This window comes from Ambystoma mexicanum, chromosome 7q, assembly GCF_040938575.1.
Source record: "Ambystoma mexicanum isolate Mex_15411 chromosome 7q, UKY_AmexF1_1, whole genome shotgun sequence".
NCBI classification, from domain to species: domain Eukaryota; kingdom Metazoa; phylum Chordata; class Amphibia; order Caudata; family Ambystomatidae; genus Ambystoma; species Ambystoma mexicanum.
This window is the reverse complement of record NC_090941.1, coordinates 301215546-301242042: the sequence shown is the minus strand read 5'-3', so window position 1 is coordinate 301242042 and position 26497 is coordinate 301215546. Positions and strand designations below refer to the sequence as shown.

Sequence of the window (26497 nt, the reverse complement as noted above, 5' to 3'; positions counted from 1 at the left end):
GAAGACTTAAATGGCTAATTGCAACCCATTTCGTGGCTTCTTCCTCTTTTTAAAGTTGTTAGCGTTAAAGAAAAATCTGCTGACATTTTGAATAATCTTTTGAAGTCCACAAAAGAGTCTGAAATCACGTCAGCTTAAACTCTTTAGCCCCTGATGAATGTCCAGTGTATCTAAGTTGGTGATAGGGACAGAAAAATGTAGGGCCAGTTTATATACAAATGGTATTACGGTGTATTGGTTTTATGTTTGATGTTTGACTGTGTTGTTGTATTAGTTTTATGAGTGAGAAGGAGCACTAATGGTTATTGTTTGTCATGTGATTTCTGGACTTATTCAAAAGACTTTTAATATGTTTGCCGCGAGGATACTTTTCAACTTTTTTCAGGACTATGTGTGTCTCAGTGGCTGCACTATGGCAGAGCTATGATGTTGGGTTTCCTAGAGAATTTCTATGTTATTTGATCCGGTACCATCTTATGGCTAGTGTGATTCGGGTTGAATAAGTGATTGATTCAAGTTATAAAGGTAAAGAACATTTATTAAGCTTGGAGGTTTTCAGGATTGGCTCTATTAACTCAGTTTCCAAGCAAGCCATTTCAGTCCAAACTGGCTCCCCTCGTTGAGGACGTTTTACCGCATTTGGTGAAACAGGGGTTTGATGTCTTTTGCAGAATTCTTTTTGAAGGGGCAGGTTGGGGTAAAGATAACATTCATTTTTATGGTAGTGAGGAGATGGGGGATGTATTATAGTGGTGTGGACAAGAAAGAGGTGATTGAAAGTCAGACATATGCCTAAAAAAACAGAAAAGGCTACCAAAACGATAGGTTAGAACCGTTTCAGTCTGTGTATTGAACACCCCATTCTGGAACTATAGGCAATCTACCAGCTTGCACCATGTTCACACCAAAGAGTTTGCTTTGGAAATTTGGAATCAATCTATCAGCAGGCAGTTTTCGGCCATCAAGGGATTAGTCTATTCATTCTGGCAGTTTGTATCCAATAACAGGCAGCGTTTTCACTCCAAACATTTTCCCCTGCATCTTCTCCAACAAGCACCAGGCCTTATCTATTGCAATTATTCAGCTTTCTACTTTGAATTATCAGATTCCCAAATTCACTTGCTTTTTTTGGTTTTCGGTACATGTCACAGGCTCACTTCTCTCTCCTCAGACAATCTCTGCTGCCTTCTTCCGTCATGCTCTGGCTAGCAAATTGCTCCTCAGATCAGAGCACATGAGCTACTTTTTCAGCTATAGCAGGCCACTTTCCTCTCAGTGTCCCTGCTCTCGCTAGCCATACGTTTTTCCTGTTCAGCAGGGGCCATTGCTTTCATAGGTTAGGTAAGATTTTCATATTTGTGATGAATCTTCCTGACCTGTGTCAACCCCAGAACTTTTTGCGTTGACTTGGTAATAATTTTCCCTTGTCCCTAGGTGAAGGGGAATCTTTCTCACCTAGTCGTGTACTTTTTTTTATGGGTGACCTTTTTATATCTCTCCATAGAGCATAGTTGAAGTTATAGTTTCCTACAACGTTTGGGCTTAGGCTGGGTTACCCTTGGGGCTCCCCTGTTAATTTCCCTTTCATGTACTTGGCTGAACTACTGTTCCAGAGTAGTAAAGAGGGATTTTCATCCCCTTTACATTTTGTATAAGTGAGCCAGCACACCCCACTGTGGCGCGTGCTGGGGGGATACAATGTATCCCCTTTCTTACTTACCTATACCATTTTTGTTACAATTGCAAGTTTACTTGAATGGCTGGTGGCAGTGTGACTACTTTTATGATTTTCATTCATCATTGTGATGTAATGCAATGTATTTGCTTCTATAGCGCCGGCAGCCCGTGGGCATCAGGGCGCTTTACACGGAAACAAAAACCAACTAACAGATATATAAGGCCCTCCGCTGCTAGGAAGACGCTATCAAAGGTACGTTTTAATGGGCAGGTTCACTTAAATAGGAGGGTTTTCAATCTCTTCCTGAAGGTTAAATGGCTTTCTTCAAGACTTAGTGCTTGTGGGAGACTGTTCCACAACTGTGGTGCACTTACCACAAACGACCTGCCTAGCCCTCATCTCAGCCTATGCTTAGGGACTACTAGCAGTCCTTTACCCTCTGATCTTAATGTTCTCCGAGGAGCATACGGCACCAATCGATTTTTAAGATAAGTGGGTGCTTTGCCAAAGAGGCACTTGTGCACAAGCGTCAGGGTCTTAAACTTAATGCGCTCCTCTACTCTGAGCCAATGTAAGGATTGTCTAGCTAGGATAATGTGGTCATGCCTTCTTAGTTTTTCTACAATCCTTAGTGTTATTTTGTAGGACTTGACATCTCCCTAGATCTTTTGCGGTTATCCCCACCAGAAGGGCGTTGCCGTAGTCCAATCTGGATAATACAATTGCCCTTCCTATTGTTTCTATATTACTTTCCTCCAGATAAGGGCTGATGGCCCTCAATAGGCGTAAGTGGTAAGCTGAATTCTTTATCAGGTAATTTACCTGAGCTTCTGAATTCAGTGTAGAACTGACCATCATTCCTAGTGTTTTTACCTGGTCCGATACCTTGATTGTAGCTTCATTAATCTTAAAATTCCCATATTCCTTTCCCAGCTTATCAAGGGCACTACTATGTCCAAATAGCATAAGTTCTGTTTTTGTGTCGTTGAGGCACATCCAGTTCTTCTGCATCCATTCGTTTATTATGCTATAAACAAGTGCTATCCTTTCACTATCCTCCTCATATGACCCTTTTATTTCAATTACCAGCTGCGTGTCATCCGCATAATTTGTGAAAAACACGTCTGCCTTCATCAAAATGTCGCATAAACTGCGCATGTAAATGTTGAACAACATAGGTGATAAGCTAGCACCTTGTGGTACACCAAATATTATAGCCAGAGGGTCCGAAAAGTTGTTCCCCCAATGTACTTTTGCTTGGCGGTCCGTAAGAAAGGATATTAACCACCTTAGTGTCGCTTTGGAGCAGCCCACATTATCCCTTAGGGCTTTGGCTAGCAGATCATGATCCACCAAATCAAAGGCTGCACTCAGATCCAACAACATCAAGATCCCGGTCTTTCCTTTGTCCAATAACCCCAACATGTGGTTTTGTAGATCCAGCATTGCAGTCTCGGTGCTGTGAGATGCCCTGAAACCTGCTTGTTGTGGGTGGAGTGTCCCCTGTTGCTCTACATGATCTTGTAACTGGACGATGGCGATTTTGTCCATTATTTTAAGCAAGAAATTAGCATTCGTGATGGGATGAAGATTGGCTGGATCCTTAGGGTCCAGGCCTGCTTTCTTTACCAGAGGGGTAGTAGTGACCTTCTTTAGTTCTTTGGGTATTAGGCCCTCCTCAAAGGAAGCATTTATAATTCTCACTAGGACCGGTGCAAACTGTACCTTTTGTTCTAGTACTATATGTGCAGGGAGGACATTCTCAGCACATGACGTGGGTTTCATGTTACCCATAATTTCTATTAGCCCTTCTGCCGTAATCGGGGAAAATTTAAAGGCCTCCGGTCTTTCCTCATTACTCACAGGCTGTTAAATCAGCCCCGGCAATACGCAGAAGGGCCACCATTTTTGCTAAAATGGTGTGCTCCTTTTTTCGCCATTTCTCGTGGCTTGTTGTTTCTGAGGTCTTCCCCTGCCATTCTAGGCGGGAACGACCTCAGTGGAAGTGTTGTCTTCAGCGGGAATTCTTTGTGTTCCCCGCATATGCTCCAGAGTGTCTGAGAAGGCAGGAAGCGAGGAAGGAGTGCAAAAGTCTGCAGCCCTTTGTCTTTCATCTTGCCTGAAAGGAACACATTCCCAGTGAAAAGCTGGCTGTCCTGATTGGACAGCCAGTCTGCCCCTTTCTGTAAACTGCAGGTCGAGTTTGCAGAAGTTGTGCTGTAGTACCTGATAAATACTCAGATCCTGGAAGCTGCTGACAAGTCAACCACTGGAGCTGAAACCGAAGAGGAAGATGACGAAAAGACGGCTGTAGTGATTTCCAGCGACCGGAGAGCCTGCTGCGTAACCGGAGCCTGCTGAAACCCTTCCTTCCAATCGACCTGGGGGCCCCGAATGAGATGACTCCTACCCAGAGACTGGTGGGATCCACTAGTCTCAAGAAGACCAGCATCCCACAACGTGCTGTGACCTTGCTGGGCTGCAATACCCTCCTGGCTCTCCAGAGACCCGATTTGAACCCCTGAATTCCCCTCACCATAGTGCAGGACAGAGAGTGAAGAGAATCCGACCAGAGATATTCGTTCTTCATCTGGCTTCTGTAAAAAGGCGCCACATCCACAGAGCCGTGAGAATCTGTCAAGTATGCATTGCTGGAATTCTCCTCTGACGACTGCTGCATGTTCCCGTCCAGTTCTTTCGTCGCCAGACCAAGAAACCAGGGACCGGGGTCCTGTGCTGCTGCATCCTGAAGGGATCCACTCCAAAGCTCTTCTTTTCTCCTAATGTACTTTGTGGACTTGGTTAATACTTACCTTAAGTCTGGTGTGCATCCTGTGAGGCTGCATGGGTGATTCGTGTGATTGGGAGTTTGCCCATACCACTTGCCCAGGCCTAATGTTGGAACACATAAGGAGCCTTCTCAGAAGTCCCTGAACACTAACTCTGAAAGTGAATAATCACTTGTTAAATAGGATCTACTATGGAACTTTGGCTTTCCTGCACCTAGAACACCAGGGTCCCTCTTCTTCTGAGAACTCATGCAATAGACTAGGGATGGACTGGATAAAAAAAGGTGTCCGTCTTGAAAAGGATAACGAGTGTAAAAGTACTTACTTGCTTAAAGAATTAGTGTGGTAAGTATAACTCTGTGAAAGAAGACGTTACAAAGTGCCCTTAAGTTATACTTACATTTGAGTTGCATTGTGCCCTCTAAAAAGTATATATATAAGTTGCTTTATTTTGAATGGTGCCACCCCTTCTGAAAAGTAATGTGTTGGTACGGTTTTATCATTGCTTAACTGAGAGTGTAAAAGCTTACCAATAGTTTTACCTACCATGAATAACATTGTGTTCTTCTTAAATTGCAATTGGGTTTTGCTCCCCCTGATCTGCTTTATACAGACCTAAAACAGTCTAGAAGTTAACTTGTTTTATGAGTTGCTTGAAGCCCCTCTTAAAAAGTATATGGTTACTTGCCTTGTATAGCTGCTGCTCTTCTAAAATATTAAAAGTATATGGTTACTTGCCTTGAATAGCTGCTGCTCTTCTAAAATTGTAACAGTGCGGCGTGCCTCCCCCGAAACTGCTTAGAGCATTTCCAAAACAGTCATAGGGTGCATTACTTAGCTTGAAATACCTTGGGACTTTCTTAAAGTGTAATTGGGTTTTACTTTCCTTGAATTGCTTAGTGCATTCAGAAATAGTTATTGTGTTCATAATTGCCATGGAGTAGTTTAAGGCCCCTCCAGCAAGTACACTAGTTGATTTGCTAGCTCTGATCGGAGTTCTAAAAAGCAATATTGCAAGTAGTATACTTAAACAGGGTTGGTTTAGTATGTGATTTCATAACTGAGTGTCACTGCATGACTGGCAGCGTCTACTACCCTTGAATTCATGACTGTATTAAAAAGGTATATATAACCTGGTTTTACTCCAAGAAAAGCGGATTGCATTCTGTGTTGTAGGTTTGACTGACCTTCAACTGCTGATTGCTATTATTAATAAGGTTATAATTTGGTTTCTTTGGACAAGAGCGGGTAAGAACTTGGGTCACATAGGCGCTGGATTAGTAAAGAGTTAGTTGGATATTGTTGTCGGATTTTTTGGAAGACAATTTAGAGGAGTCTTGTTTCTTAGTGTTGTGGTGATTTTATTCCACAGTTCAGCCGACAGGTCTTTCGACCGACCTGGGTCTTTTCCAAGGCTGTTGCATTTGTATAAATATTGTACATTATATAGAAACACATGAGTAGTGAGGCCCACAAATAGTGTTTAAAAGACATCCAATAGTGATGAGTGTCATGTTGGTTTAACATGTGACATATGCATATTGGTAGATAATTGTGGCACATTTTGTGTAATCATAACATTATTATGTTAATATTAATTACCATGCAGCAGTGTGCATGGTGGCCAAGTATACATTGTACACCAGTGTTGAACATGGAAGTCAGATGTAGCGACGGGTTACATGATTATGCTTAATGAGTTTATGTATGCATTTTTATAAATTCAAACATGTTTTTATTCTTGCTGTCCTGAGAAGTTTTGTGTAATTATAAAATTGTTATGTTAAGATTAATTACTATGCAGCAGTGTGCACGTTAACCAAGTATACATTGTACATCAGTATTTGTTGAACATATAAGTCAGACGTAGTGATGGGTTACATGAGTATGTTTAATGAGTTTAAGTATGCATTTTTAAAAAGAAACATTTTGAGTTGAACGACTAGTTGCACCAAAGGAAACAGAAAGGAGAAGAGAATGGTAGTGTTAGATGTATTTGGTACAATACCGGGCCGTTTTGAGCCATAGAATTTGTGTATCTCAATTGTATGTCACATGTTCTTACCTTGTGTAGCGCGAGTGTGAACCTATATGTAGATATAGAGCTCGTTAGTGGCCCATGTTGAATAACTGCTGTGGGATAAAGCACGATTAGTGGTTAGACAGCATGGCTTGATGGGCAACTATTGATATGTATCATCCAGTGATGATTGTAAGTTTGTATTTATTGATTTATAAAGCGCTTTACACCAAAGCACTGTACAATTGAAACAACTTAATACATAAACATAAACAGTAACGGTAGAAGCAAATAACAATATGAATCAATCAACAAAACAGCAAGAAGAGCAATTAACTGAGGGGAATAGGGAGAGTAGTGGAATAGGGCGGGGTGGGGGGCAGGGCTGAAGGGGAGTAGGAGGAGGGAAGGTGAGGGTGAGGGTGGGGAGGGAGATGGGGAAGGAAAAGGAGGGCGGTTAGGCAGGAAAAGGAAGGGGTTTCAAGGGGGAGAGTGGAGAAGGAGAGATTTAAGGGAGGTGCAGAATGAGGAAAAGGTGGTGTTCGAGTGGATTGCAAGAGGAAGGAAGTTCCAGTGCAGGGGGGCTAAGAGTTGGAAGGAGCGGAAATGGGAGGGGGCACAGGGGGCCGGGGGAACAGCGAGAAGGAAATGGTCCGCAGACCGAAGGGAACGAGAGGGAGAGTAGAAAGATGAGGGAGGAGAGATAAGGGGGAGCAAGACCATGGAGAGATTTGAAGACGAGGCAGAGAAAGTGAAATTTAAGTTGGGAGTGAAATGGAAGCCAGGCAAGGGAAGAGAGGGAGGCAGAGATGGAGTCGCGGGGGGTAAGGAGACAGAGGGTACGAACAGCAGAATGGTAGATAGATTTGAGGGGGCGAGATGAGAAGTAGGTAGTCCAAAGAATAAGGAAGAGCAGTAGAAGAGACGGGAGAAGATAAGGGAGGAGATTAAGAGTTTGGTAGCATGGAAGGTGAGAGAGGGACGGATTTTACGAATATTGAAGAGGTGATAGCGACAGGTGCGAGAAGTGAGCGATATGGTGGGAGAAGGAGAGAGAGGAGTCAAAGTGAATGCCTAAATTACGAGCATGGAGCGATATAGGGAGATTAGAGCGAGGAAAGTGAAGGAAAGGCGGAGGAGAGGGAGGGGGAAGAGAGTTAGAAGGGAAGAATACGACTTCAGTCTTGTCAGTGTTGAGGGAGAGAAAGCGGGAAGACATCCAGTTTTTTATGGCAGTAAGGCAGGAAGATAGTTTTAGGTGAAGGTCAGATGAGAGAGAGGAGAAAGAAAGGAAGAGTTGAGTGTCATCAGCATAGAAGTGATGGGAGATGCCAAACGAGGAGATAACAGAGGCTAGGAGGGAGGTGTAGAGAGAGAAGAGGAAGGGTCCAAGCACCGAACCTTGAGGTACGCCGTATTCTAAAGGTTGGGTTGGAGAGGACCGGCCGCCCCAGGAAACGGTAAAAGAGCGGGAAGAGAGATAAGAGGATAACCAGTTGAGAACAGAGTCTTTGAACTCAAAGGAAGAAAGTCTGGAGGGGATGATCGACAGTGTCGAAGGCAGCAGAGAGGTCGAGGAGAATAAGGATAGATGATTACTTAGAATGTCAAGCAGAGAGGAGGAAGTTAAGGATATAGGTGAGAGCAGTTTCAGGGGAGGGTTTAGGACTGAAAGCCAGATTGGGAGGGGGGGGGGGGTAGGAGAGAGAGATTGGTGACAAAGGATGAGAGCTGAGAGTAGGCGAGACGCTCAAGTAGCTTGGAGAGGAATGGAAGAAGAGAGATGGGTCGGAAGTTAGAAGTGAGAAGGGGATCAGCAGAAGGTTTCTTCAGAATAGGGATGATCGTGGCATATTTGAAAACAGAGGTAAAGGTAGCTGAGGAAAGACAGATGTTGAAGAAGGAGGTAAGGTAGGGGATAAGAAGAGGATAGATCTTAGGGATAAGAAGAGATGGGAGAGGGTCCGTTGGGGCTGACGTGGGGTGTGCTTTAGAGAGGAGGGTGGAGACTTTAGAAGGGGAGATAGGTGAGAAGTAGGACATGTAGGATGATGGAGGGGGTGGAGGGAGGTGTAGAGGGAAAAATCCAAGGAGCAGTTGATTTTCTGCCGAAGGATAAGGATTTTGGAGGAGAAGACGTTAGCGAAGTCAGAGGGAGAAAGTGTAGAAGTGGAGGAGGGATCAGGAGTGGGAGGGGAGAGGAGTCGAGAGAGAGAGAGTTTGGAAATTACGGCGAGGGTGGGATGCTTGAGAGTGGAGGTTTGAGTAGCAGGAGCGTTTAGCCGAGGCAAGACAAGAGGCGAAGAGAGCATGGTAAGAGAAGTAGGAGGTTTGGTTGGAAAGCGAGGGGGTTTTGAACCAGAGTCTCTCTAGACGTCGGAGAAGGCGCCTCATAGAGAGGAGTTGAGGAATGAGTCAAGGTTGAGAGGGTTTCCGGGATGGGCGGAAGAGAGAAAGGGGGTAAAGTTGATCAAGGGAGGAGGAAATAGAAGAGGAAAGAGGATAGAGCATTATAGCTGACAATGAGAAGTCTTGGAGAGAGGGGAGAGAAGAGCAAGTGTCAATAAAGAGGGAAGGATCAAAGTTGCGAAAGTCACGCTGTGAGAAGATTGGAGGAGAGGGGCTAGTAGCGGAGGAATGTGGGAGGGGAGAAAGGGAAAAGGAGAGTAAGGCATGGTCGGAGAGATAAACAGGAAGAGTGGAGACTGGGGAAGAAGGGTAAGAAGAATTGAAGATTAGGTCTAGGGTGGAGCCCGAGGAATGAGTGGGGGAAGAATGTAGGGGGGAAAGGAGGTAGGAGTCGAGGATAGAGAAGAGGGGAGAGGGTTGAGGGGGAGAAGGGAGGTGAAGATTAAAATCGCCAAGCACAGTTAGAGGAGAGGTGGAGGGAGAGGTAAGCGAGAGAAGGTGGTCAAGATCTTCTTAGAAGGAAGAAAGAGGGCCAGGGGTACGATAGACGATTAGAAAGGAAATAGGGTGAGGAGAGGAGAAAGATTTGTAAAGGAATTCAAAGGTAGGGAAAGAAGGAAGAGATGGTGAGGAGGTGGAGGAGAGGTATTTGGGGTGGTAGAGGAGGCCAATATCTCCGCCATGGCCAGTTGTGCGAGAGATATGAGAGAAGGAGGACGAGGAGGTGGTTAGGGAAGCGTGAACAGAAGTGTTAGGGGGAGGGAGTGTCCAAGTTTCAGTTAAGCATAGGAAATGAAGGTTGAGACGAAAGAAAATGTCAAGAACTGCTGCAGTGTTGTTGCAGGTTCCAGAGCGCCATGTTCATATGGCTGGAGTGATGGGCGGTGGGGGGTAAATAAGATTACAATGGTGAGAGAGGGTGGGATTGTGATGGGAGAAGTGTCGGAGGGGATAGAAGAGGGGACTGGGCATGAGGAGGGAAAAGGAGAGTAGGAGGCAAAGAAGATAGGGAGAGTGGGAGAGGGGAGGGGAAGGGAAGAGAGGGTGGTGAAAAAGAAGCTTGGTAGATCACATAACAGAGCATTTGGAGATACGTGGAGCTATGAGGCTCGTTGCTGATGCGATTGGGGATTGTGAGAACAGAGACCAGTGTAGTAGTTTCTAGTAGAGCCAACGCTCTATGGACATGCTGGGTGAGGAAGGGGAAGAGGATTAGCAGCAGGGGCTGAGCAGTAGGAGGTAGGCAAGTGTGAAACTAGGTGGGATTGGGCTGAGGACTTAGATGAGGATGGAGAGGAGAATTAGCAGTAGGGGGTAAGTAGTAAGGGTAGGCAAGTGCGATACTTGCTGGGTCTGAGTTGAAAGGGGGCAGGGAGTCAGGTAAGAGGGCCTGTAAGCTATGTGGCAGGTGAGTGCCAGCGAGGAGGAGGGCCAGTAGATGTCACGTACTAGGGCTGGAGGGTAGACGGGTGTTCGAAGTAGTCAGGAGACTATGGAAAGAGTGGAGGGCAGTGGGGCAGTGGGAGGCTGTATGTTGTGTGGCAGGTGAGAGCCTGTGAGGAGGACCACCAGCAGAAGTCACATTCCAAGAATGGGCAGTGGAGAGGGAAGATGGGTGTTCCAAGTAGTCGGGAGACTATGGAGAGGGCGGAGGGCAATTGGGCAGGAGGAGGCTGAGCAAGGGAAGCTGGGAACCACCGACCACCGACTAGCGGGGGAGCTGGGTCGGATGAGGCTGTGCAGGGGAGGCGGAGGATCGCCGACTTGTGGACTAGAGTAGAGCTGACGTGGACGATAGATCAGTCAGACAATTAGACAAGACGGATCAGGAGCAGAATGTGGTGGCCCCAGCCGCTTGGAGAAGGGAGTCCGGGTCAAACACACCAGGTAGGGAGGCGGGAAATAGACGTGGGGCCCAGAGTCGTGCTGGCGTGGGCAGTGGAGAGGCTGAAGACAGTGGAGTAGGCGAGGTCAGTCCAAGTGCAGAATGTGGAGGCTCCAGCTGCAGTCAAGTGGGAGCCTACAGCAGACACGTCCTGCACGGGGTGATGAAGCAGTGTCTCCCAAGGACAAGATGGCAGTTCAGGGTGATAGAGGCGGGCCGAAAACACTGCTGGTAGGACCTTGCTACAGTTGGAGGTTCTGGCTCAGGCGTGCAGTCCCCAACAGGAGAGGCGGAGAGGGGTGCCGGGCCGGGGTGGAAGCACCGGACAGCAAGCACCTGCTGCTACAGATGGAAGTCGCAGGACCGGCGGTTGCAGGTGGATGACCGGGGCCAGGATGAGACACATACAGCAGCCACGCGTCCCGGGAGGCCGTCCAGGGGGAGACCACAGGCAGTCAAAGGCAGGCTGGCAGAAAAGGTGAGTCTTGGTGGCCGCATCTAATAAGCAGGCACCAATCCGTGGATGGAGGCACCGATGGAAGGGCCAAGGTGGTTGAGGTGAGCAGGTGGATGCCACGATGCTGGGTAGGTGTACCTGAGCTTGAGCAAGCTCAGAGGTGCCAGGATCAGCGTAGAGGCACCGGCGTTAGATCCCAGGTAGGTGAGGCGGGCCGGCTGATGTTGTGAGGGCCGGGGGGCACCAAGAACAGTATGGAGGCCCGTCGGGAGATTGCAGGCAGCCAAGGTGGATCCTGTGCAGTGCAGGTGCCAGGAGCAGTGTGGAGGCACCAGCGGAAGGACTCTGGCGGCCGAGGAGGGTGGGCTGATGCCGCTATCTTGAGCAGCCGCGCCCGCACCTGAGTGAGGAGGGCCGAGTGACAGTAGAGGCGGGAGAGAGCACACCCGGAACACTTGCGCTGGATAGCTCAGGCAGCCGAGGTAGATGGGCTGGTGCCGCGATCCTGTGGAGCCGCTCCCGTTCTTGAGTGGGGAGGGCTGCAGGCGGCGGCGCCAAGAGCAGTTTGGAGGCACCGGCAGATACCAAAGTTGGTTTCGATTAGGTGGTCGACTGTATGTTGGTTGGCATGTGCCTGGTTAGAATTGGTAATGAGGGCGGGGGGCATGAATGTATGCCAAAGCATGGCACCAGTGCCTCACTGGGTGTGCAGCCACGGTTTGAACCTTGTAGATGTGGCAATTGAAGTCTGGGTTGGCAAATGCAAATAAAGTGATTCATAAACAGGTTGGCCATTGCAGGTGCATATGTAACACACATTGCAATGCCTCCTTTTTGTCGATAGTATGTGCCATCAAACAAGAAAACATTATTGAGTACACACACATTACAAATGCCATATCATATAATTGGTAAAGGAAAATTGCGGCAGTTCTTTAGTCGTCTCAAGGTGTGGGTAAAAAGAAGCAGATGCCTTGGCATAAGTTTAGTCAATAGGTTTGAGAGCCAGCGTATATGGTCGTTGGAGTTGGAGGCGTCTAAGGCCTTCACATTTAACGTTAATAGTAGGCATCCCAATTTCCACTCAGTATATTGAAGGATCAATAGGGTGTGCATTGTGCCCCTAAGATAGGTCAGGATTGTCGGTACTTCTGTGCTTATCACATTGTTGATATATTTTGCGATGGGTTCCATCACCCATCCAATGCCGCGAAGGATTGGTCTTCCCTCCGGAATGAGTATGGAAATGTACTCTTTGTGCACCTTTGGCATAAAGTAGATCGTAGCCATGCAGAGGTGGTCTGTTCATAGGAATGTATGTTCGTCATCTGTCAAAAGACCCTCGTTTATGCCATTTGTTAATAAGATCTTTGGCTTGTGCCACAATTGTAGCGGTGGGATTGGTTGCTATTGTTTAATAGCACCCTTGTGTTTCCAAATGTGTTTTAGCCATTTTTATATTGCCGCCTTTGTCAGGTTCCTTTATGATGATGTCCGAGTTCCTTTTCAAGCTGTTCAAAACTTGTAATTCTTCTGCGTAGAGTTTTCTGGCGTCTCTAATTTTCCCCAGCACCTTAATCAACCACTTTATTATGAACGTGCAAACAGTGCTTAGGACCCCATTTTGAAGTCTCACCTATTAACGTTTTCTTGATATTCAACCAGCATTGTTAATACCTACTAATGCACCTAACGGCAGTCTATTCTAGTCATTCAGACCACCACTACCAGGCACTTACAACCACCTCCTAAACAGGTACATGGAACCCTGTTCACACCCCAAATAGTGGCTGCACACCCAGTGAGGCACCAATGCCATGCTTGGGCATACATTCATGCCCCCCACATACCCCTCCCCTCCCGACCACTTCCAACCAGCCCCAGGCACACGCCAACCAACATACAGCCGACCACCTAATCGAAGAGCTCTAGATCTACATAGATAAAATTTACAATAAGACTCAGAGTACAACTAAGGTTGAAGTAACCAAGTTCTTAGAGCAGCACGGAAAGTAGAATAAGAGTGAATAGACCGCAAAGAGAAAGGAAGAGCATTCCAGTAGAGAGGAGCCAATAGAGAAAAAGAACGGAAATGAGTGGAAGCACATGGAGGACGAGGTACAGTTAAAAGAAAGTGGGTTTGCGAGTGAAGGGTACAAGAAGGAATGTAGAAGGAAACAAGAGAGTTAAAATAAATAGAGGCAAGTCCATAAAGGGATTTAAATACTATGCAGAGAAAAGTGAATCTAAGTTGAGTGAAAGGGTGGCCGTCAAAGAGGGAGTGATAGAGTCGGGAATAGGTAAGGAATACACAAGACGAATAGAGGAATTTAAGAGGAGCTAGACGAGAGACGGGGATAGCAAAGAGTAGTACAGAAAAGTAGAAAAATCAGGAAAAGATTAAAAAAGAGATTAGAAGCTTAGTGGCAATGAAAGTGAGAATAGGTCTGACTTGCCGAATATTAAAAAGATGGAAACGACAGGAGCGTGATGTGATTGAAATAGGATGAGCGCAAGAAAGATTAGTATCAAGATGAAGGCCAAGATTGCAGGCAGTCTGAGAACAAGGCAGACGTGAAGGCTAAAACAGAACAAAAGGAGGAGAGACAGGCAGGGGCATAGTATCAGCATGTAAAAAAGAGGATTTCAGTCTTAACGTATTTAGGACAAGAAAGTGGTTCGACATGCAAGTTTTAATAGCTGAAAGACAGGCAGAGAGGTTCAAGGGATAATAAGGTGTAAAAGAAGAAAAAGCTAGAAATAATTGGGTCTCATAGCATAAAAATGATGAGACAACTCAAAAGAAGAGATATTTGTCAAAAGGAGAGGTATAGAGAGAAAAGAAATGGGCCAAGAACAGACGCTTTGTGGAACACTGTGAGGTAGAGGATCAGTACAGACACCAGCCCAAGCTACCGAGTAGGTGCGATCAGACAGTTAAAAATAATAAAATAATAATAAGATTGAAACCATGTGATTGCAGAACCAAAGGAGGAAAGGGATTGAAGAAGTAGTGTGTGGTCGGCAGTATCAAAAGCAGTGGCTAAGTCCAAGAGTATAAGAATAGAAGAGTGTTTAGCAAAGAGGGCAGAACGCAGAGTCACCGACGGAAAGAAGAGCAGTTTGTTTCAGTAGAATGAAGAGGTCGAAAACCAGACAAAGTGAGATAGAATAGAATTAAGAGCAACAAAGTAAGAAACCTAGGAGTAAACGAGACGCGCCAATCATTTAGAAAGGTAAGGAAGAAGGGGAAAAAGGATGACTAGAGGGAATGGCAAGATCCAAACAGGGTTTTCTCAGGACAGCAAGTATAAAAACATGTTTGAATTTATAAAAATGCATACATAAACTCATTAAACATAATCATGTAACCCGTCGCTACATCTGACTTCCATGTTCAACACTGATGTACAATGTATACTTGGCCACCATGCACACTGCTGCATTGTAATTAATATTAACATAATAATGTTATGATTACACAAAACGTTCCACAATGATGTACCAATATGCATATGTCACTTGTTAAACCAACACGACACTCCTCACAATTGCATCCCTTTTAAACACTATTCTTGGACCTCAATACTCTGGATTTTCTAAATAATGTACAATATCTATACAAATGCAACTGCCTTGAAAAAGACCCAGGTGGATCGAAACACGCGTCGGCTGAACTGTGTAATAAAATCACCACAAACTAAGACAAGACTCCTCTGAATTTTCTTCCAAACGACGGATAACAATATCCAGCCAACTCTTTACTAATCCAGCGCCTATGTGACTCAGGTCCTGACCCACTCTTGTCCAAACTACATTTTGAGGTGGAAGGGCACCATCTCCCAAGAACTTATTCAGTGGCAGCAGGATCCTCCTAACTCACCCTTGATCAAGCGCAGTGATCTACTCATTCTAGTGCTCTACATTACGTCCTTCCAATACTTTGGGTTGTATCCCTTAAGTATTGAGTTGTTTTTTTATAATTGTCAGTGTTTCTTTAGACAATATATATGCTACAATTTCTTTGTACCAAGCTACAGCCCTCTCTTCCTCCTAAGATAAGCCTGGCTGCTCTGTCCATGCTACCCACATTCTCATGTGGTACAGCCTTCTACTAAGAGTGGAGCTTATGTACTGCCTGAGATCTGTTTTTTATGAAGTCTTGGTAGGACTTTAGGAGAACTGTCCTAACAATCTCCACATGGTTAAGTATCAGAGGGCAGGTAGCCCCTGGGTGTCCGCCTCTCTCCCCTCATCTTTCAAAGCAACAGATCAGCATTCCTAGGATTGCCCCTTTTCACATTGACAGTTTCTTATACCTCTGCTGCAATATGCCAACCTCTTCGTATGATATTGGTGACCAAGCCCTTTTCTCTCAGCAAGTATTTTCAAACAGCCATAGTGACAGTGAGGGTGGGTTGAAAAACCACGACAGCTAGCACACAAAAGGCTGCCGAGAACACTGCCATCAGGCATATGCAATAGGTGATTTATCATGCTATACAGAAACGCAACATTGATATACGATATGATATGGCATTTGTAACGCGCCTATACACATTAGCGATAGGATTGACAGGGTTTATGGTTACAATAACAAATCTTACCTAAAACAAGCCTTTCAGTGGAGGATCTTAAATGTTCACATTTGATCTTCACGTGAACTAACACAAAAAACACTGACTGGTCTTAAGTCAAAGATGCCATGAATGTACACTTCTTTTCTGCATGTACAAAACATTTATTTATGCAACACACACTTTGTATTCAAGATGGTTTGAAATTACAGACATCAATTAACTATAATACATACTTGATTCTCCATCTTCTCCTTTACTCGCAGAGCCTGTGAAAAACACACTCCCATCGTCTGCCACCATCAGAGCATGGGATCCATCGTGCCCCACTGAAAACTGGATAATCTTTGGAGATTTTGTGATGGGTAATTCCACCCACTTTCCTGCTGATGGTCCACCTTGCTTGATTCCAAGACTCTGGTATTTGCCAGTGTAGTAAATCTGCAGAAATGATGCCAAGTTATGGAAACATTACTACTTTTTAGGACTTTCTCTAGGCAGTATTTTTGTGGTTAACACTTATATCATGTATTGCTATATTCAATGGTCCTTTAGATGCTGTAGCCACCGTCATGACATCAGCAATGCAACGGGACAAAGGTGCCTATACAAACAGATGACCAGTATGTGGTTTATCCTGGCCGAGATCAAATCATCTTTAATTAAACCCAGAATGGCTCTGTAGACTAAAAGTTACTCTGAATGGGAGCTTTGTCTACACATACAAGCATTCTGAGTAGCCAGATAACTGCTTCATCTGCCTAGTGCTCCCTGCTTCCCCCCCACATGTTCCATGATTCATTCCTACATACAATAAACCAAAATGAAACGTACCTTCCACTTCTGTCCTTCACCACTTCACTTCCAGACCACCAAGTAAACCTAAAAAGGGCTCTTCCGAGAGCGCCATTTCCTATAAAATGGCACCCATCTTGTTTCGTATTTCTTTGGGGCGCTGGGGAGGGGATGAGGAATGACAATTGGTGCTCCCCATGCAAACCTTCCTCATTCAGTAAAAAGTAGCATTAACCAATCCAGTAAAAATAGTATTAGCGATGGGAGGCAAATGAAAATTAACTTTGGTGGCTGGCCATACCAGCAGATCGCGGCAGCCCACCCTTTTGTAAGGGCCATAGCTTGATTCGTGGCACTCACTCGAACCGACTCTCTGCTAGCAGAAGAACACTCAACCCGAGGTAATTACTGTTTAAGTAACAGCAGGTATGCTTAAGGAACTTCACAGAAGTTGGTCTATAAGAGCCGTATTTTTGTCATAAAATGTGAATGCATTAAAAAAAATAGTCTGAACGTTTATCCAATGAACAGACAGACATTTACAGTATCTTAAGATTTAGAGGTAATACATGGACCACCATATTCTATACAAGGAAAACAAAAATGGTGAGAAAAAACACAGATCAGAGCCAGCATTTCTTCCAGCTTGCTTTTTCATGCTTAGACGATTGTCACCCCTCGGCAATATAATGGTCAGCACGTTTACTCTGTGGTCACCCTATTGTACAAAAGGTGTACCTACAGTGTTTACACATTTTATTTTAATCTGCACATTTGATCTTGTTCAGATCAAATGGCTCTCAATTAGACTACAAGTTTTCAAAATATCTTTTTAAGGGAGGCCTTGAATGCATAGAACGGCTGACCATTTGTTGGGGAGATATTTCCACAGGCCTCTGTTGTGTGAAACAGTCTTTCCTAAGGGTGGGACAGGGTAACCACAAAAGATAGTGAAAACACCCCTATTGTAATGCATCCCTACCTTCAATTAAGGGAAAAAAGAAGGCTTGTGGCTAGGAAGTTATTCCCAAGAGAAAACCCAAAAGATGACACTACGCAGGTAGGTATACTGCAAAACATACATGGATTGCATAGTTGCAGAAAGGTCACTAGGATTTTAAATAAGTACTCGAAGTTTGTAACAAAACCATACAGTAAACACTGTAGAAATAAAAAGAATAAAAACGTCCCTAGTACATAGCCTTCTCACGCCTAAAGCAAAATTTAAGGCCTAATTCTGGTGGCAAACCCTATACGTTACAATGCTAATGGAAAGGAAGGAAATTGATCTCGAAACATGAGCAAAATTCATGACAGTAATGTTCAGAATCAATCCCTCCAAAATCATAAACTCCCACAGTATTGCCCTTATCATCAAGTACACAGTAAAACAGACAACCCAAATTATAACCATATAAATAAGTAACAGTAAAAGGATTAAATATTTTTAACAATCCACATAGGGCCACCAAAAGATTGATATTAATTAGGAGAATACCAGACAGAAATCATCTCAACACGCCTAGAAATACGTGAAAACAAAATAACCAAAGTTAGATACTCTATCCCAAGACAACCCAAGGCAAAGGAGTGCAGTGCATCGATTACTGTAAAGTCCCTAATAAATCGCAGGTACCAGATAAAAATTCAGTATTTGGTGTAAACCTCCAGTGGCACAAGGGAGACTGTTAGGCAAGATTGTATGCAGTACCCTGTGGGAGACTGCACCAGCCTTGTCCTATTGGCAATAGTTAACCCAATCTTTGGTATAAGCATCTACTACACAAGTTGGTAGAGTGACTGAGTAGCCAGGCTTATCTCAAGATGGTGTCAATGGGAGCTGTATGGTTGCAACCATGTTTCACAGTGACAAGTATCCAAATAACACTTATACTCAAGGTTTCTTGATTAAACAATTATTTATTAATATAACAGTCAGTTATATAAGCCTTCTTCAAGGAGCAAAACATGTAAAACTTATAATACACTTCCTAAATACACACTCACAGTTTCAATAAATCAGTAGATGCGCATTTGGGATGGCACACAGACACTTCGTATACCCTGATGTGACTGCAATAGTTAGGACACTGGACATTGATATATCACTGGTACATTTAAAGCAATACTGAGTTTGATGTCGAGAAAAAAAAGGTTAGGAGAAGAAAGGAACAAGTTACTTACCTGTAACTGTTCTCCAGCATGGGTCTGGCATGGATTCACATGCTCATGAACATTCCCCGTCGTCAGGCTGGGAATCCTCGGTAAAGAAAAAAATCAGTATCAGTTTCGTTTCTGATCTGTCTTTCTTAGTAGTAACCAATCACTGGGGCATACTGCCCCCAGCCAATGACTGCCCTCTCCCTAAGCCCCTTCCCTGGCAGCCATCCTCAGATAGGTAGCACGTAAAGTGGCAGAATGACCAAGTGAAGAGCCGCAGAGGGGAAGGAGGGAGGGTTTGCATGGGAATCCATGCCAGACCCATGCTGGAGAACAACAGTTACAGGTAAGTAACTTGTTCCTTCTCCAGCATGGGGTCTGGCATGGATTCACATGCTCATGAATATAAGAATACATAGCAGTACACACATGCACAACCACGTGAGGTGGCAAAGGCTCAACATTAAGCATTTAATAAACTCAACATTAAGCAACTCTTATCTCCTCACCAGGCCCACCTTCAGGCGAACAGGTTGCGCAGCACTGCTTGGCCGACCCTGGACTACTCCCTGGAGTCCCGATCGACGCAGTAGAATCCCGTGAAGGTGTGCGTCGACCTCCACGTAGCAGCCCTGCAGATGTCCAGCAGGGGTACACCAGACAAGAACGCCGTAGTAGCAGCGATCGCTCTGGTCGAATGGGCTCTCGGACGGTCGGCCAACGGTCGGTTTGCCAACCGGTGACAGTGCATAATGCAGCCGGAGAGCCATCTGGAAATGGAAGCCTTCGAGAGAGCCTTCCCTTGGTTCACAGGTCCAAAGTGCACCAACAGCTGTGACGTCTTCCGAAAACTCTTTGTGCGGTCCACATAGAACTTCAGCGCTCTAGCTACATCCAGCGAGTGCAAAGTCCTCTCGGCTGGCGACGAAGGCGACAGGAAGAAAACTGGTAACACCAAGGGCTCGTTGAGATGAAAGTCCCACGGCACCTTGGGCATGAAGGAGGGGTGTGTCCTCATCACCACCCTCATGTCGTGAAAAGTCAAGTATGGAGGCTTGCAGGATAGGGCCTGGATCTCTCCCACTCGTCGTGCGGAGATAATGGCCACAAGAAATGCTGTTTTCCACGACAGGAACTTCAATGGTGCCGAATGCATAGGCTTGAATGGCGCACCTATGAGCCTGGTCAGCACCATGTTAAGCTCCCACGCCGGGGCTGGAGCCTTCACCGGCGGGAACGATCGGAACAGTCCCTTCATAAATTCCTTCACCAGGCGATGAGACCACAAGGACGGCCGTCCTGTAGTTCTGGTGTATCGGGAGATCGCTGCCAGATGCATCTTGATGGAAGCGTGAGCTAGTCCAGCCTTGGCCAGCGACAGTAGGTATGGTAGCACTTGAGGAGCCGTAATCTGTAGAGGGTTAATCTTCTGTGCCCGGCACCAGACAGAGAACCTCTTCCACTTATGTCCGTAGCACTTGAGAGTGGAGGACGCCCTGGCCTTTGCAAGAACCTCTGCAGTCAGCCAGGATATCGTATCCTCCAAACTCTAGTGCTGCAGGAGCCAAGCCTGCAAGTTCATCGACTCCGGGTCGAGATGAAGGATGGCGCCTCCTTCTCTGGAGCGAAGATCCACATCCGTCAGCAGTTTGACTGGCGGAGATGCTGACAAGTCCAGAAGGTCCGGGAACCAGATCTGTCTCGGCCACGCCGGTGCGACGAGGATCATCCTGCACCGGGACCTCTTGAATTGGTTGATGAGTCGGAGCAGCAACGGCAATGGAGGGAACGCATACAGGAATAGGCCATCCCAGGGGAACGAGAAAGCATCGCCCATGCTCCTCGGCTGGGGAAACCTGCTGGCGAACCTCCGGCACTTGGAGTTCGTGGCCGTCGCGAACAGGTCTATCTGGGGATTGCCCCATCGCTGGAAGAGACAATCCACTTGGTCTTGACGCAGTTCCCACTCGTGGCACGAGCGCAGCTCCCTGCTGAGTGAGCCGGCGATGGTGTTCTTTATCCCTGCCAGATGAAAGGGTACCAGAAACATCCCCTGGGCAACGGCCCATTGCCACAGATCCTGTGCTTCCTTGGATAGGGCTGGGGATCTGGTTCCTCCCTGCTTCCGGATGTAGAACATCGTGGTGGTGTTGTCGGTGAAGATCCTCACCACCTTGCCCTTGAGGGACGGGAGAAAGGACCCGAGGGCCCAGAAGACTGCTCAGAGCTCCAGGATGTTGATGTGGAGCAGTTTCTCCTCCGGGAGCCAAAGGCCTCTCGTGTGAAGATCTCCCGTGTGCGCTCCCCACCCCTCCAGGAAGGCATCCGTGGTCACCGTCACCTGGTGAGCTGGGGTCTGAAAATCCGTGCCCGCCGCTAGATGCTTGCGGGTGCCCCACCACCAGATCGCCTGGCGGAATGTCTCGTTGAGAGAGATCCTGTCTTCGAAGCTGCCGTCGCTTGCATCCAACGGGCGTCAAACTCCTGTAGAGGACGCATCCGAAGCCTGCACAGGCGCACTAGATCTATGCATGAGGACATCATTCCGAGAAGGGACTTGATGGACCTTACCCTGGCCACGTCGTTGGCCAGCAGACGCTGCACCTTGCCCAGGATGGCCTTTGTCCTTTCCTCCCACGGTGAGGCTAATCGCGTAACTGTATCGAGCTTGGCTCCCAGAAACAGTGCGACCTGCGACAGGACCAGGTGGGATTTGTGGAAGTTGGAGAATCCCAGGTCCGTGAGCAGCTGGACGGTCTTTGCTGTGTGTTCGACGGCGAGTTCCCTTGTTCTTGCTCGGATGAGCCAATTGCCCAGGTAGGGGTAGATGTGGATCACCTGTAGGCGCAGCCACGCCGCCACTGGTGCTAGGCACTTGGTGAATACCCTGGGTGCCGACTTCAATCCGAATGGGAGGGCCTTGCACTGGTAGTGTCGTCCTTGGACCACGAACCTGAGGAAGTTTTGTTGTCCTTTTAGAATGGGGATATGAAAGTATGCATCCTCCAAATCCAACGACAATAGGAAGGTGCCCTCCTCCAGCTGTCCCAGCACGTGCTGGAGGGTGACCATCCGGAACTTCTGTGCCTTGATGTACTTTTTTAGTCGACACAAGTCCAGGATGGTGCGCCATCCTCCTGTCTTCTTTCTGACGAGGAAGTATCTTGAGTATACTCCGGAGCCCCGGAGCCTCTTTGGGACGAGCTTGATGGCACCTTTCTTGAGCATCGCCCTTACCTCCAACAGCAGTTGAGGGACGTGGTTTTCCTTCCTGGCCACGGGAGGAATGCAGGGGCACTTCTTTAGAAATTCCAGCGTGTGCCCCTGGGACAGGGCATCCAGCACCCAACTGTCGGTGGAGATTGACTCCCACACGCTGATGAACCTCATCAGCCAGCCTCCCACCGGGGTGCTTCGGTGGGGGCCAGACGCAACGGCCAGTTCAGTCTTGCTTGGTGGACGCCTTGCCGCCCTGGCCTCCCTGGCGGCGACGGCAAGATCCACCTGACTTGCCTCATCCCCTGTAGGCTTCTTGCGATGGGGAGCGGGCCGCCTTGCGGTAAGTCGAGGAGCCGCCACCGAATCCTTTGGAGGCAGCACCCTGCTTGCCTCCGGAGTTCCGAAAGGGCGGCCGTCGTTGCTGCAGAACTCCCAAGGCCCGAGCCGTCTCCGTGTCGGTCTTGATGGCCTGTAGTGACTCATCCACAGTCTTTCCAAACAGATTGTTCCTGTCGAAGGGCATGTCCAAAACCTTGGCTTGCACATCTTGGCAGAAATCCGTCGCTTTGAGCCACCCCCGCTGTCTAAGGCAAACGCTGTTGTCCAACTGGCAGAAACCGGTGTCGGCAACGTCCGTGGCCACCGTTATGGCGTGGTCTGACACAACCTCACCTGCCTGTAAGATCGCCAGGGCCTCTGCCCTCTTGTAGTCTGGTAGGAAGTCCAACAGGGGGGCAATCTTTTTCCACAACTCCCTGTCGTAGCGGGCCATAATCACTAGGGCGTTGGCCGCCTTAATCGTCGTCGCCGACGAGTCATCCCATGGCATCCAGTTTCTTTCCCTTGCCGTCCGGTGGGGAGGTAGAAGTTGAAGCCGATGCCCCCCCCCCGCTTTCTTCTTGGCAGCTGCCAAGACGACCGAATCCGGGGTCGGCTGTGCCCTAAGGCACAAGGGGGCGGCGTTGGGGACCCGGTACTTCTTCTCATACCGGTCGCTCTTGGCAGGCGTCGTGGACGGGTTCTTCAGAAGGGTGAGACCCTCGTCCCAGATGTCATCCAGCAGTGGCACTGCGAGGACAATCTTCCTCTTGGCCTCGCGCCGTTGGTAGAGGAAGCCTTCCTTCTTCTGCTCTTCGGGGCAGAGCTGGAAAAGCTTGGATGCCCTGGCAATCATGGCGTGGAAGGAGCCAATCTCGTCGGGCGGGGAGACCCGGAACGGTGGTGATGGGAGATCCGTTCCGTCGTCGCCACCATGGTCATCCGTCCCCGTCCCCGTCGTGGCTGTGTCCGTTCCTGTGTCGTCCCCAGGGAGTGGGGACGGGGACAAAGGCTGAGAAGTGGTCTTCACGGGGGTCTTCGAGGGGCTGGAAAGAGGATTCCCTCCGCGGTGGCAGCGAAACTCTGGGCCCCAAGGTCGCCTCCACTGGGGTAGCCTCCACAGGCTGTGCCAGGGCCGTAGCGACTTCCTCGTTAGAGGCCTTAGCCGGGTGAATCAAGGCCTTCACCACCTTGTGCCTGCTTGCGGCCTTCATCTTGTGGGGAGGGTCACCGCCTCGCTCCCCCTCAGCTGTTTCCTTCGAGATCGACCGGGGCCTCTCCAGAAGCTTAGCCGGGTTCTCGGATTTCCTCTTCTCCGAGCCAGAGCGTTGGCTCGTGGTTGATGGCGCCGGTGAGGATGCGCCCTGCCTGGCAGCCGAGGAGCCTGACCGTTCGGCGCGCGCGGTGCCCGCGGACTCGCTGTGCTTTGCCTTCTGTTGGGCCCCCTGTCGCTGCGGCGCCCTCACAGGACTTCTTCTCACCTGAAGGGTTCTTGCCTTCCAGCCAGTTGGCGAGATGGGTCCGACGATCCCTCATGGTCCATTCCGTCATGTTCATGCAAAACACACAGTCCTTCTCCACGTGCGTCTTGTGTTAGTGGAGGCAGTAGAGGCATCTCGAATGCTCGTTCTCCTTGAACAGATTCTGCAACTTGCATCTAGGGCAGTTCCTGAACAGCTTGTATCCGGGCGTCGAGCTTCCTTTCTCCTGGGCCATGTCCGCGAGGTAGGCCGCAGAAACTTCTGGAATCCTCCAAGAAGCGTAGCTCGACGAAAACTTCACCCTTGAGGGGCGTAGAAAATTCCGAAACGGGTCCCTGTTCAACGGAAGTAGAAACGGTGGAGCTTGAGGCTCGATTTAACCGAAAAATGAAATAAATCTCTTTGAAAAAGCACAAAACGCAGAAAAAGTTTGAGAGCTATAGCACAAGGACTCCCAACACTTGAACGTGCGGTAAAAATGTGAGGATGGCTGCCAGGAGAGGGCAGTCATTGGCTAGGGGCAGTATGACCCAGAGATCATTGATTGGTTACTACTAAGAAAGACAGATCAGAAACGAAACTGATACTGATTTTTTCTTTACCGAGGATTCCCAGCCAGACGACGGGGAATATTCATGAGCATGTGAATCCATGCCAGGCCCCATGCTGGAGAACAATGGTTAACAAGTTTCTGAAACATGTAAGCACTTTTGAACACACCCCCCCCCCCCCCCCCCATGCAATGTAGATTAAGCCTTTCCCAGCTATACAAGTAAGGTAAGTATGACTTTTTGGGAGGGAAAGATCAAAACACAAAGTTAGAGGTTAGAGGAGTCTTCAGGGAGCCAGGACAGCCAATGTCAATTGACCAAAGTCTAGGGGAGCCGAGGCATTTCTTGAAGGCAAGTAAAAAGTCTTGCACAAGGTTCTAGACAGTTTTGTAGAAAATGAAATCACTGTTGGCCACAAGCTGGGAGGCTTGTGATGGGCAAAGCTGCAAGCAACTCTACAAAAGGCAGCCAATGCAAGTCTCAACTGAGAGCTAGCAAGCTACACAACAAGAGGCAAGTACCACTTAGTTTACAGTACCTTAGGTCTGAAGAAATTGGTTCCAGCTGGCTTCTGTTCCTGTTGTAGTATGGCAGATGAGAGGGAGGACGTCTGGGGACTCATGCACTTGAAGGTCGGGGGGCAGCAATGGGCAATGTGCAGATCAGCGGCACTTTGTAGTTTCAGCTTCTTGCTAATAGCACCACAGCGGTTATTGGATACCTTTTGGGCTTTCCTTGCTTCTGGGGTCCAGCACTCTGTTGAGGTGGCTCAGGCTTGGTTAGTCCTGCTTCAAGGGAGTCCGGAGGATCTTCCTGGAGCTCGGGTCCCACTTAAAAATGATGCACTCGATTCTGGTGTTCCTCTCCCTGGCACTCAGTTCCTGCAGCAGCAAGGAGAGGACTTCCAAATGAGTTCGTCTTGGTGATCATTGGTCCCACCAACCCAAGGGGAGAAGTCGTCCTTTTGCAGGGCTTCTCTAGTCGAGGCAAATACGGAGCTTCGGCACTGCAGCAGAGCTTCACTGGGCAAACCAACAGGCCAGGAGTTGCAGCAAGCTTCTCTTCCAAGTTCTCCTTCGGATTCCTTCGTCCAGTGGTCGGCTCGCCTTTTTATGCAAGTCTCTTCCATTCATTCACAGCCTAGTTGTCACTCACACAGTAGGCTGGCTGTCCTCCACGGACAGCCAGCCAGCCAATCACCTTTGGGTGCATTCCTGTAACCAAGGAAGCTAAGCACAGTTTTGTGCACTTCCCTTGCTTCCTGCCCTGCCAGACACGCTGGAGCTAGAGGCTTCACTGGTGATTCCTGCCAAAGACAAAACGAACAAAGGGACGAAACCTGGTTTGGTGTGCAGAGTGAATCTCAAGAAGGACCTTTCCAACAAGAAATGGTGAAAAAAGGGGCTCTGTTGAGCAGCCAAAGGAAATGGCTGCCTAGCCCTTGAGCTCCGTCTCTGCCCACTACAATCCATCGGACATCGGCGTAATACTGCTAAGTTCACCCACGAGACTAGCGCGATTCTTGCCCCCCTGTCTCCCTGCACACTTGGCTGAAATTTGGGGTGGAGACGTCGCTGGTGGACGAAGACACGGACCTTTGCCCCTGTGGGGCGTCATTGCCTCCTTCCCGGCCCCGGAGGCGGCGGCCCGCGGCCTTCTGACGTCTCTCCCCCGCTGGCCCGGAGTCCTCCCTGCTCTACCCGCATCCGAGCGGACCCCCCTGGGTGCACCCGCTGCCTGATCCTTCGCGCTGCGAGATCCGCGGCTCGCTGTCGCTCCGGCCATACCTGCAGCCTCTGATCGCCCGTTGGAGCGGGCCCCTGCATGGTGGGCGGCCGGCTCCTGAGGGGCCTCCTCTTCATCGATCCCCCCCCCCGCCGACTGATCCGTGGGCTGCGCCGTGGGACACCGCGAGTATCGTTGGCCCGTGCGGTGCGGCTCAGCCCTTGCACCGATCCCAACGGTGTGGGGCCGTGCCCCCCTGCTTCGCCTTCCCCCCGGAGGCGACGGAACCTCGGCTGGGGCCTTCATCCGGACCGCCTCTGGGCGGCGGCGCCGGAGCGCCTGCGCGGCTGTCTGGACGCGGCCTGGCCTCTGCGGCCGCCTGGGGCCGCGGCCTCCTGGGGCCGTGCTGGTGCCCAGCGACTGCTCCTGCTCC

General features: G+C 48.3%; 1 protein-coding gene across 12 annotated transcripts in view; it reads right to left on the bottom strand.

Annotated features, from left to right (window-relative positions):
* MYCBP2 (MYC binding protein 2) overlaps positions 1–26497 on the bottom strand; it is a 3160061-nt gene that overhangs the window by 2680768 nt on the left and 452796 nt on the right. For all 12 annotated transcript variants that reach the window (XM_069639721.1, XM_069639717.1, XM_069639718.1 and 9 more), the window contains exon 12: positions 16052–16256. In XM_069639721.1, the coding sequence (XP_069495822.1) occupies positions 16052–16256 (205 nt within the window). The remainder of the gene's footprint in view (positions 1–16051; positions 16257–26497) is intronic.